Source organism: Protomyctophum parallelum, assembly GCF_964188405.1.
Source record: "Protomyctophum parallelum genome assembly, chromosome: 16".
Lineage (NCBI taxonomy): Eukaryota > Metazoa > Chordata > Actinopteri > Myctophiformes > Myctophidae > Protomyctophum > Protomyctophum parallelum.
In genome coordinates this window covers 29,558,691-29,570,097 of record NC_139711.1, presented here as the reverse complement: position 1 = coordinate 29,570,097, position 11,407 = coordinate 29,558,691, and the positions used below count along the sequence as shown (strand labels likewise).

General features: G+C 46.5%; 3 protein-coding genes across 3 annotated transcripts in view; 2 read left to right on the top strand and 1 right to left on the bottom strand.

The window, feature by feature from the left end:
* Nucleotides 1–584: 584 nt before the first annotated feature.
* Nucleotides 585–3,269, top strand: LOC310873711 (phosphofurin acidic cluster sorting protein 2-like; the record flags this gene model as incomplete). The annotated part of the gene is made up of 1 exon (XM_083786260.1): nucleotides 585–3,269. The coding sequence occupies one exon, from the start codon at nucleotides 585–587 to the stop codon at nucleotides 3,267–3,269; it is 2,685 nt and encodes an 894-aa protein (XP_083642386.1).
* A 2,978-nt stretch (nucleotides 3,270–6,247) lies between these two features.
* Nucleotides 6,248–6,517, bottom strand: LOC310873710 (LYR motif-containing protein 4B-like; the record flags this gene model as incomplete). The annotated part of the gene is made up of 1 exon (XM_083786259.1): nucleotides 6,248–6,517. One exon carries the CDS (start codon nucleotides 6,515–6,517, stop codon nucleotides 6,248–6,250), a length of 270 nt encoding a protein of 89 aa, XP_083642385.1.
* Nucleotides 6,518–7,609: 1,092 nt separating this feature from the next.
* Nucleotides 7,610–11,407, top strand: part of LOC310873709 (protein strawberry notch homolog 2-like) — a gene marked incomplete at both ends in the record, with an annotated part of 42,995 nt that continues 39,197 nt past the window's right edge. The window contains 2 exons of the mRNA XM_083786258.1: nucleotides 7,610–7,756; nucleotides 8,024–11,156. Coding sequence (XP_083642384.1) covers nucleotides 7,610–7,756; nucleotides 8,024–11,156 — 3,280 coding nt within the window. The remainder of the gene's footprint in view (nucleotides 7,757–8,023; nucleotides 11,157–11,407) is intronic.

The window sequence follows — 11,407 nt, the reverse complement described above, 5'->3', positions numbered from 1 at the left end:
CTCGCAGCAACTCAACGTTACCATGCATGGTACCATGGTATGGCTACCAGTTTTCAAAGTACCAGTTATTTTATATCCATATATGGAGTTACATATCAGGCATGCCCAAATAGAGTCTAGACCGGTCGAGAACAGTCTATGACATCAGTACTATGATGTCATATCGATGACACACCAACGGGACAAAAGGGACACACACACTCACAAAGTATGAAAGGATGAGAGGATTTCACGTTAGATCGCCATGATTACTCAAGATGTTTGAGTGAGCAATCTCATGTACTTCTTCTGACATAATGGTCAACCTGGAGCTCCAATAATGATCATGGTTGAAGTGGAGCTCCATATATGGAGCCACCTGAATCGTTTGAATCTTACATTATATTGACACAGTTTGATTAGATGACAAACCATATTTGGGCGCAGCTGTAGTGAGAACTCCATTATGGTTATGTCATTGTGACATCAGTAGGTTGACACAGGTATCCCGCTAGGCACAGTAAAAAAAAGTGTAGTCACTGTTATGGATAAAGAGAGGGCTAGCTCCCACACTGACAGTTAGCTCAACTCTTCGCAGGCAGTTGATGGCGGCAGCTGCTTTAGATAGACCAGGCATTCGATCCGGGTTCCCGAACCCAAGCAGTGGCGGCAGTGGACCAGCACTGACCACCTTCCCGACAGGATCGGTCACTGGGGCTGGTGTCCTGGGTTCAAGCTCCGGCATGGCGCCCGTTCCTCTGAACATCATCGCAACCTGGGAGTTAGACCGATCATCCCCAAGCTGTGTTCCAAGGCTTTGCAGTCTCACGTTGAAGAAACTCATTATCCTGAAAGAACTGGATAAAGAACTCAACTCCCTGTCTATAGCTGTGAAAATACAGGGTTACAAAAGGCTCCTGAGATCACACGAGTATGTTCTCCCACCTAGTCGCCCAATGGAGACTGATCTGGAGCTTTACCTCTCCTTACAGTATCCCCATTTTCTGAAGAGGGCCAATCGACTCCAGATCATGCTGCAGCGAAGAAAGCGTTACAAGCACCACACCATCCTGGGCTACAAGACTTTGGCTGAAGGAGTCATTGATATGACAGATGTGATGCAACACCCGACAGACAGAGAACACATACTTCGTCTATATAGCAAGGTGAAGGAGCCGCCAGTGCGTGTGGCAGAGATAACGGTGTACTCTCTGTCCAGCCAACCCATCGACCATGAGGACAGTAGTGGCCGGGCCAGACGCAAGACAAAAACCTCAGACCGCTCCCCTTACATGACCTGTTCAGAGGAAGATGATGACAGTTATTTGTCAGAGCAGGAAGCCAGTGATCTCTATGACGATTTGGTCAGGAAGCTGAAGAAGAAGGTGAGGAGGAAAATTAGCCGTACCTCTCCTATGACCAGGCACCCAAACTTCAAGCAGAAGTTTGTGGCTTTGCTGAAGAAGTTCAAGGTAACTGACGGGGTCCTGGACTTGGACCCAGTAAACCAGACTCAGGAAGTGGAGGAGGACCTGGATTTGCTGTATCACAGCTTAGAGGCATACAACCAGAGTGATAGTGGATCAGAGATGGAGGACAATGAGAGTATCATCAGCATGCCCAGGCCACAACTCAAGCCGTTTTTTGAAGGGATGTCCCACTCCAGCTCCCATACAGAGATTGGACGCGTACACAGCCAAAAGATCCAAGAAAGACAACTGTCCTTCCCTGGTGGAGAATTTCTGGCTGTTGACAAGTTTAAAGTGCAAGGGGACAATTATCAATGCGACAGAGTTGAAGACACACCTTCCATGAATACAGAAATGGATGATGTTGGTACAGAGCCCGAGGAGGTGAGAAGCAGCTGGGATGTCATTACCGAACTGGCTGACACCACAGTGGGCACACTCAAGACAGAGTCCCAAATCTCCATGTTATCCAGCAAAGTGGAGAACAAGTTTCAGCGATGGCCCAACAGTACATCCAGCATCTGCGTGGACAGCGGGTGCTCTTCAGACTCCAGAGCACAGGCTCCCAGGATGTCTGTATACGACCAGCTGAATCAGATACTCATCTCTGATGAGTGCTTGCCAGAGAGCATCATCCTCGTCAACACCATGGAATGGCAAGGACGGTATGTAGCGGAGGTGCTCCATGAACAGGAACAGCCCATCGTATCCACCTGCTCTGCTGCCGACGTGCAGGCTGCTTTCAATACTATTTTCACCCGCATCCAGAGATTCTGTAACTGCCATGTGGAGGCCCTGCCCACCATCAAGGTGGCGGTGGTGGGGGACCAGAGCTACCTGAGCACCATCCTGAGGTTTTTCGTGGAGCAGCTGGCCAACAAAACGCCCGACTGGCTCAACTACATCGTCTTCCTGGTCATCCCCATAGGTTCAAACCCCTTGGCAAAGTATATAGCCTCATTTGACAGCAGATTCAACAGCATTTTCATGGACACAGCATGGAGGGAGCTGTTCCGTAGGATGGAACGGCCCACCTCAGTTTGCATCGATGTAGCAGGACGAGTTGTTGAGTATCTGGCTGGTGCTAACGTGTCCCACCAGTTCCCCATCTCAGAAGCCATGCTCACCTACAAACAGAAGAATGTCGACTCCTGTCAGGAATTTGTGCCATTTGTGGATGTTGTAAAGGTTGGTATTGTGGAGCACAGCCTCTCGACCTCAGTGGACTCGGACGATGCCATGGGGGGTAGTAACACTGGCATCCTGTCGTCACAGACTCCCCCGTTGGCTGGCCTGTATGGTAAAGAGATAGGGAGTCCACTTTCTCAGTCCCCTTCTATCTCCACAGGCCTCTCTGGAGCAGGTTGTCCATGCACCGGTGGTGAGGTGATGGGGCTCCAGGTGGACTACTGGACATGGCAGGGCCCAGAGAAGAAGAAGGATGGAGAGAAGAGAGATGTGCGGAAAAACACCCTGAAAGGAAACTTCTGCTCTCTCCAAGTCAGCAGACTGCCCTATGGCGGCACCGGCTGTGGCGAACTCCCCTCTCCTCCCAGTATGGCTATGACTGTGGTCACCAAGAACAAGAAAGTGATTTTCCTCAGCAAGAAGCTCAAGGAGAAAGAGATGGACACTAAGAGCCAAGTGATCGATGGTATTAGCAGGTTAGTCTGCACAGCCAAGCATCAGCACACCATGCTGAAAGTGATTATCGACGGAGTCGAGTGGAACAACGTCAAGTTTTTCCAGATAGCCGCCCAGTGGCCAACACATGTCAAGCATTTCCCCGTGGGAGTCTTCAGTTACACTAAACCCATTTGACCATATCCACTGACCACCCTTGCACTCATAACGAGGATACAGAGAAAGAGCCCAACTCCCTGGGCCTACTAGAGAAACCTTACTCCCCCCAGGGGGTCCTTGAGGGAGTTCCAGGGGGTCCTCAACTGGATTCCCTATTTTGAAAGTTACTGCGCTGCTGCCTCAAATGTGTGTTTTTTTTTCCTCCCAGTTTCAGTTTCAGTTTATTTTTGAGTGGTGCAACCACTCCAAGGAACAGCAATGTCCGTGTTCACCTACCTATGTGTTGGTTAATGAGCACCAGTATGACTATTAGTACCAGTAGGGGCGCTGAGAGAGAGGGGGGGGGGGTAGTTGCACCACTCAGTTCACACAGGTGTGATTTTTATTTATAGTGCAACATCACAACAATACACAGCAAAAAGCCGAAAATACAATAACACAATAACAAGCATAATACGATGTGTCAATACACATGGATGACATAAAGTACCATACGTTAGGACACAGTTAAAAATGCAGAAAATCTATTAAAATGGCATATAGGGTTTTGAATATAGTGATTTCAGTGAAAATAGGGGGAACCATAATACAGGGAGAAAAGATGGGTTTTAAGTCTAGATTAAAAAATGTCTAGTGAGTTGGCATCTCTTACTGTTTGTGGGAGAGCATTCCAGAGACAGGCCCCAACCGTTATTTTATTGTGGTATTATGTGACTGAGTTTTCCAGCATCTTGGGAGCGTAGAGGTCGTGGGGGGATGTATGCTTTTATTAGGCTGGACATGTACGGTGGAGCAAGTCCATGTAGGGCTTTAAAGGTCAGGAGGAGCACTGACAATTTTGCCACATTTTGGTCAAGGTGTTTTATTTATAATTTTGTATAGTTTTCTTGTTATGAACAATGGATAGCATGATGCTGATGTGTAGTGGTGCCTCTGTGTGAGACCATTTGCCACTGTTTTTTCAACCCCATATTTCCCTATAATTATTCTGTGTACTAACCTAGTCATAACTATAACACTATAAACTATAACAATCTTGAATCTTGGTTGTTTTGACTACCACGACCATCACATTTTTGCAACAATTACATGTGCCTACAAAGACAAATGCTGTTGTTATAGGACATGCTCAAAACAGAAAAGTTGCAACTGGCCTTCTGCATTTGGTGAAAGTGTTATTTGTTTCACAACTAGGCCACAAAAACAGTGATGTATATGCCTATGCAGTAGCCTAGTTACTATAGTAAGATATTACTTACAAATTATATTTTGCTGTATTTCTGAATATCTTTAACCATTTTCAATCTGGCATTATATTAGAATTAAATAAATTATAGGCCTGTGAAAATGTTCAAAGGAATTATTACTTCAAAACTCACTTGTTTATCCTGCTGTAGCCTGTATATATGCCTCTCCTAGTTGGATGAACTGAAGTTGGTACCCAACCTGAAAATGAACTTTCTGCTTACTAAATAGCTGTACTGAACACTCAATGATTATTACCAGAATAGCCTATACTCCCTATAGAGCTATTTAACACTTAATAAATAAGTAGCCAGAATTAATACACAAATAAATTAACCACTTGCCTGCCCATGCATGTTCAACAGTATTTCTATTGGCAGCCCATTGAAAACAGATTATCTGCCACCATTGTTTGGTGGCACTGAGAACAACAAGTGAATGTTCATTTTATCAGGTGAGTATTTGGACATAATATGTCCACCTTTACTGCGTTATAAATCATAATAATAAGTTATGTTCCCTGCCGGTGTTTACACTAACCATTGAAGAATCACGCCGTCTTAATTGTACCTCCATTTCATGAAAATCCAGCTGAAAATAGTCCCATCGTTTGTTACAGAGTCAAAAAATAATCCACCTGATAGCGATGTGGAGAAACAACACAGAGCAGAGCAAGATGGATGTGGCTATATGAAACCTATTTTTGCCTATTTTCCTCCATTTTGCCTTCATTTTCCATCATTTGACCACCTGCAGTGGGTTCAGCCAAAACGTGAGAGCTGCGGTGTGAGGAGGACACATAAGCCCTATCTACTGCAGCGCCACCACTTTAGCCAGCTGAGCATGAGGTAATATTATATAACCAGAGTCCACTACTGTAATACTGGAATGAGGAGTTTAACATACTTCCAAATGGTGTACATTGATTAAGTCACAGGAGCATATGGTTTTCATTTCTGAACTTTAGCCAACAAGTATCTAACAAGAAGTATTTCCTCTTAAAGCAGCAAACTCTTGTTATATGATTAGAAAACTGGTTTTATTGAGGGCCTCCTATAAACAACTTTTGTCCCCACACGTCTCAAGTTTTGCCATTGACAACGAAAGGGGAATTCAGGTCAAATGTCCGCTAAATATGATGTAAATGAAACATCAAAATATTAAACGCCATTGACATTGAAGGGAAAGTTCACGTCACATGAAAACGAGCAAATGGGCTAACCAGTCACAGGCAACAGGCATTCTGATTGGCCAGTATAAGAGCGCCCCTCACTTCAAACGGGTGTGATTTTCTTTTTAAGTCTATATACAGGAAGTAGATGGATTAAATTAGAAGTACATGACACACCAGAGCATTCTGTGAGCGGTGCTAGCTCCTCCTATGCACAGCTTTGTGTGTGTCTGTAGCACGGAATGTGATGATTTGATTGGCTGATGTATGATGATAAGAAGAGCACCCGTCACTTCACACACGTGTGATTTTTGAGGGGCGCTAGCCTAGCCCATCCTATAAACAGCTTTTGTCCCACACGTCTCAAGATTCGCCATTGACAATGAAAGGGGAATTCAGGTCAAATGTCTGCTAAATCTTGTCCTGCGCCCCTCACTTCACAAGAGTGTGATTTTTATTTTTATTTTGGGAAGAGGGCACTTCTTGCTGTCCAGAGAGCAAAAGGGCCAGTGATCTAGCACCACCCCGTGTCTATCTGTGCACGTGCCCACCGTCTTGCCTCTATCCTCCTTGTCATCTCTCAACGACGTTCCTTCCTCTCCATGATGGTCCTCTGAGTGGAGAACATCTTACCTATGGACACCTGTCTCTGTATGAGGGCCAGTGTCTTGTATCCGTCCTCCATCAGTTTCTGGACCGTTTGATAAACCTCGACTGTCCGGTTGGCTTGAAACGCATCACGCACCCTCCTCAAAGCATAGGTCCTGTAGTTATATGAGGGGAATCTCCTGCTCTCTCTGAGCAACATCCTGTACAGAGATAGAACCTGTGTTCTTGTGGATGATGGCATTTTGATTAACCTGTCTGTAGTGAACAACAAGTGTCTTGTGCACGCTGCCACAGACCAGTGAACTCAATATCCAGATACTGTTACGGTATACTCCAGAATATAACCTCAGAGCATTACCCCTCCAGGCTGTGGGATCAGAGTAGGTCCAGTGTTGTTCTTCATGACTCTAGACTGGCCTCTAAGTACTGATGTCACATTGATAATGTCATATCGATGACATCAGTCTTTCCCAAATATAGAGTTCAAACCCACAAGCAGAGATATGCTCTCCACTGAGGCTATAGCCGTCTATGAGAGGGTCTGTCCGTCTGTCTGAGTGTCGGCCGGTGTGTCCATAGCTAATCTCTCAAACTGCTGGATTGATCAGTGCCACGTAACATGCCCATATATGACGTTTTTTGGGCCATTACATTTGTATAATTGGAAGTAGCTAGTTTCTATTCAGAACCAGTTTTGAAAGTTAAAAAGAAAATCAGTAGGGGGTTATTTACCTCTCTTTGATTCAAGTAATATGATAGAGCACTAAGGCTGTCTGAATATTTATTTCCTATGTTTGTATTTCCATACTTGGAGAATAGGCTGTATTTGAGACATGAGAAACTGGAGGCAAGGAGTCGCAGTCGCACAAGTGACGTCACAGCCATATTTGGAGACGTTGACAGAGTGGTGACGTTGACAATGCATCTCTACCAATCACAATGTGAGTTTGGAACTGACATCACCACCTCAATATAAATCCTCGCACAGTAGGTTGAACCTATAGTAGTTAGCAATCAGGAGATAATTTCAACCCTGATTGTTTTCTCAACATGCAGTCAAAGCTTCCTTTCAAACAATAGAGAGGAGATTAATATGAATAATTTTCTAACATTGTGTGTGTGTGTTTGAGAGTATAATCCTGGATTAAGAATATCAGTAAAATATCAGTAAGCAGCACACTTGCTCATTATGGAGAGAATGTGCAATAATTGCATGTACGCTAATGATTGTGTAGCCTTCCCTCAGCAGGCTACATGCAGCGGTGTACCAATGTACTGGCAATACATCCCTAGCAGCAGTGTTCCCGCCCAGACCTTCTGCAGTATAGATAGCATGGCCACTGCGCCAACCTTCTGGGTCATAAACAGCACACCAGCACAGAGCCTACTACAGCTGAATGATAGCAGGAGGTTTCAGGATTTAGCGAGGCTTGAAGATGTATCTGCCATTAACAGCACCCCACTTCTAGCAGGATTCCAGGTTCAGGGAGATTCCAGGTTCAGAGAACAATATATACCCACATATACTATGCAATTTGGAAACCAGCATCAATACCACTGGAACAGCAGCAGCACTCAGTACTCGCGATTCCTCTTCAACCCACCCCAGGAGGTTGACAGCCTGGCCATGATTCCCTACCACTGGGACATAAGCAGTACCACTAACAGCCCAGCACAGAGCCAGCTAGAGCTTTGTGGCAGAAGCTTTCAGAACAACAAAGATGAAAAGATAGAAAGCAGCCCAACCCCGGCACCCACAGAGGAGGAGGAGGAGGAGGAAGAGGATGCAGAGATGGAGGAGACGGAGCAGCTGGGACATGTAGAAATCTATACTGACTACAAACCTTCCAAATCCACCATAGGAATCGCCCATCCGGACATAGTGGTAGAGACCAACACACTATCCAGTGTCCCTCCACCGGACATCACCTACAACCTCTCCATACCAGAATCCATCATCAACAGTGGCCAGTTGTCAGCACTGCAGCTCGAGTCCATCATCTATGCCTGCCAACAGCACAAGATGATCCTCCTCAACAACCAGAGAGCAGGCTTCCTAATCGGAGATGGTGCGGGGGTGGGGAAGGGACGCACCATTGCCGGAATAATACTGAATAACTACCTGAAGGGAAGGAAGAAGACATTATGGTTCAGTGTATCCAATGATCTGAAATTCGATGCGGAAAGAGATCTCAAAGACATAGATGCATCCAATATTCCTGTTTATGCCTTAAGCAAGATTAAGTATGGAGACATAGTTGCCTCAGAAGGAGTCCTGTTTGTGACCTATGCTGCCTTGATTGGCGAGAGCCAGGTAGGAGGGCAGTACCGGACCAGGATCAAACAAATCCTGGATTGGTGCACAGCAGATTTTGATGGAGTCATTGTTTTTGATGAATGCCACAAAGCAAAAAATGCCTGGATGAAGAGTATTTTTAAGGCCAAGATGGCCAAGGCTGTGCTAGACCTACAGAACAAGCTGCCACAGGCTAGAGTGGTCTATGCCAGTGCCACAGGTGCCTCTGAGCCAAAGAACATGATCTATATGAGCCGACTGGGGATCTGGGGAGATGGAACACCCTTTAAAACTTTTGATGACTTCCTGCACGCCATTGAGAAGAGGGGTGTCGGTGCAATGGAGATTGTTGCCATGGATATGAAATTGAGTGGCATGTACATCGCCAGGCAGTTGAGCTTCTCAGGTGTGTCATTTCATGTCAAGGAGATCAGCCTGGACGATGACTTTAAACTTGTCTACAACAAATCTTGTCAACTGTGGGTGGAGGCTCTGCAGGTGTTTACGTGCGCAGCAGACGAGCTGCATCTGACTAACAAGAGGCATCTGTGGGCACATTTCTGGGGGTCCCACCAGCGATTCTTCAAATACCTTTGCATCGCAGCCAAGGTCAACTATCTGGTGGAACTGGCCCAGAAAGAGCTGGAGGCTGGGAAGTGCATAGTCATTGGACTGCAGTCCACAGGGGAGGCCCGCACCAGACAAGTCCTGAATGAGAATGGCCACGTCGACAGATTTATTTCACTTGCAGAGGGTGTTTTCCGAGCCCTGGTCATGAATCATTTTCCCTCTGAGAAAATGAGGGCAGGACATAAGAGAAAACATAAGTCACAGGGCGGCCAGCCCAAGCAAACTAAGTACACAGAGGACAGAGCTGGTGTCATCTTCAGAAACTACGTCGACAGTAACAGTGACTCAGACAGTATGGACATGGACTCCGGCTCCTCACCAGACTCCCTGCTAAGCCACGACGATGTCATGTTCAATATCCACTCTAACTGCAAAACAGCCAGGATAGAGGAGATGAAGCAGGGCCTTCTCAACAAGATATCCGAACTGGGAAAATACCTCCCTCTCAACACGCTGGACGAGCTCATTGATAAGTTTGGAGGACCAGAGAAAGTCTCAGAGATGACGAGCCGTAAGGGTCGCGTGGTGCGGCAGCCAGATGGCAGCATACACTATGAGTCGCGGGCAGAGCAGGGCCTCAACATCGAATACATCAACATCAAGGAAAAAGACCGCTTTATGAGCGGAGAGAAGTTGGTGGCCATCATCTCTGAGGCAGCCAGCTCTGGTATCTCCCTGCAGGCAGATAAAAGGGTGAAGAACCAGAGGCGCAGGGTCCACATGACCTTGGAGCTGCCCTGGAGTGCAGACCGAGCCATACAGCAGTTTGGTCGCACACATCGGTCCAATCAGGTAATGGCCCCGGAGTACGTCTTCCTTATCTCTGAACTGGCTGGGGAGAGACGCTTTGCCTCCATCGTGGCCAAGAGATTAGAAAGCCTGGGTGCATTGACCCATGGAGATAGAAGAGCCACTGAGACCAGCAACCTAGTTAACTACAACTTTGTAAACAAGTATGGTACCAAGGCTCTGGATACAACAATCAAAGCAATCCTGGGTCACATAGAGAACAAGGTACACATGCCGAAAGGCTACCCCGAGGATGAGGCCAAGTTCTTCAGTGCCATGAAGAGTGGTCTGGTGGATGTAGGCATCTTTTGTATGAAACGCTGCAACCTCACTAAGTTCTTGAACCGGATACTGGGCCTGGAAGTAAACAAGCAGAACTATCTCTTCCAGTACTTTTATGACAACTTTGACTACCTAATTGAGAAGGCAAAGAAGGAGGGCAATTTTGACATGGGAATCCTAGACCTTGCCCCTGGTAATAATGAGATCTATGAGGAGAAACAGGAGACTTTCCTGACAACAGGATATGCTCAGGACGGACAGGTTGTTTTGTACAAGATTAGCGTGGATAGAGGTATGCCATGGGAACAGGCCTGTGAAAAGGCAAAGAATGTCAGCTGCACTGATGAGGGTTTCTACTTATCTCACAAGCTACGAGGTACACAACCATGTGTACTGCTAGCCAAGCAGAGCCCAGGTCAAGGTAAGTATTGTGTGGTGTACAAGCCTAACATTGGCAAGCAGGCCCTCCCTGAGAGCCTAGACAACCTGCTGCAACGTTATCACAAGGTGACTCCAGACCAGGCAAAGGCAAGCTGGGAGAACCAGTTCACCTTCTCCTTCAAGAAGTGCAGCCATGCCAACTGGAATGGGAGATGCAAGAAGATTGAACAGGGACAACACTGTATGCACGGCATGCGCATCCGTCAGTACCACGTGCTGTGCGGCACTCTGCTGCACGTGTGGAATCGTGTGGCTGACGTGGTCTCCGGCATCAACAGCTCCAGCATCCTGCAGATAGTTCGCCTCAAAACCAGACAGCATAACAAGCAGGTTGGCATTACAATTCCGGGGAACTGCATAGCCCAGGTGCGTGAGAAGCTTGTGGCAATGGACAAAGAGGTGCGTAAGACAAGCAAGTTGAAGGAGCGCCAGGCTCTGTGGGGTGACAGCCCCAGCTTTGTGAGGAGGGGAACAAACACCTTCTCGACAGTTCAAGCTTATCAACCACATTCACATTCTGACCCATACTTAATCCAGAGTCCAACTCTATAGGGGGCCTTCCAAAACTTGATGCATATTGCATTGGCTCCCAACGTCGGGTTACACATCCATTTGGTTCCCTTTTTACACTCTCAGGGTTAAATTAGCACTGAGGATTTTTCAGTGTATAGAAAGAAACAGGTACGCTTCCTC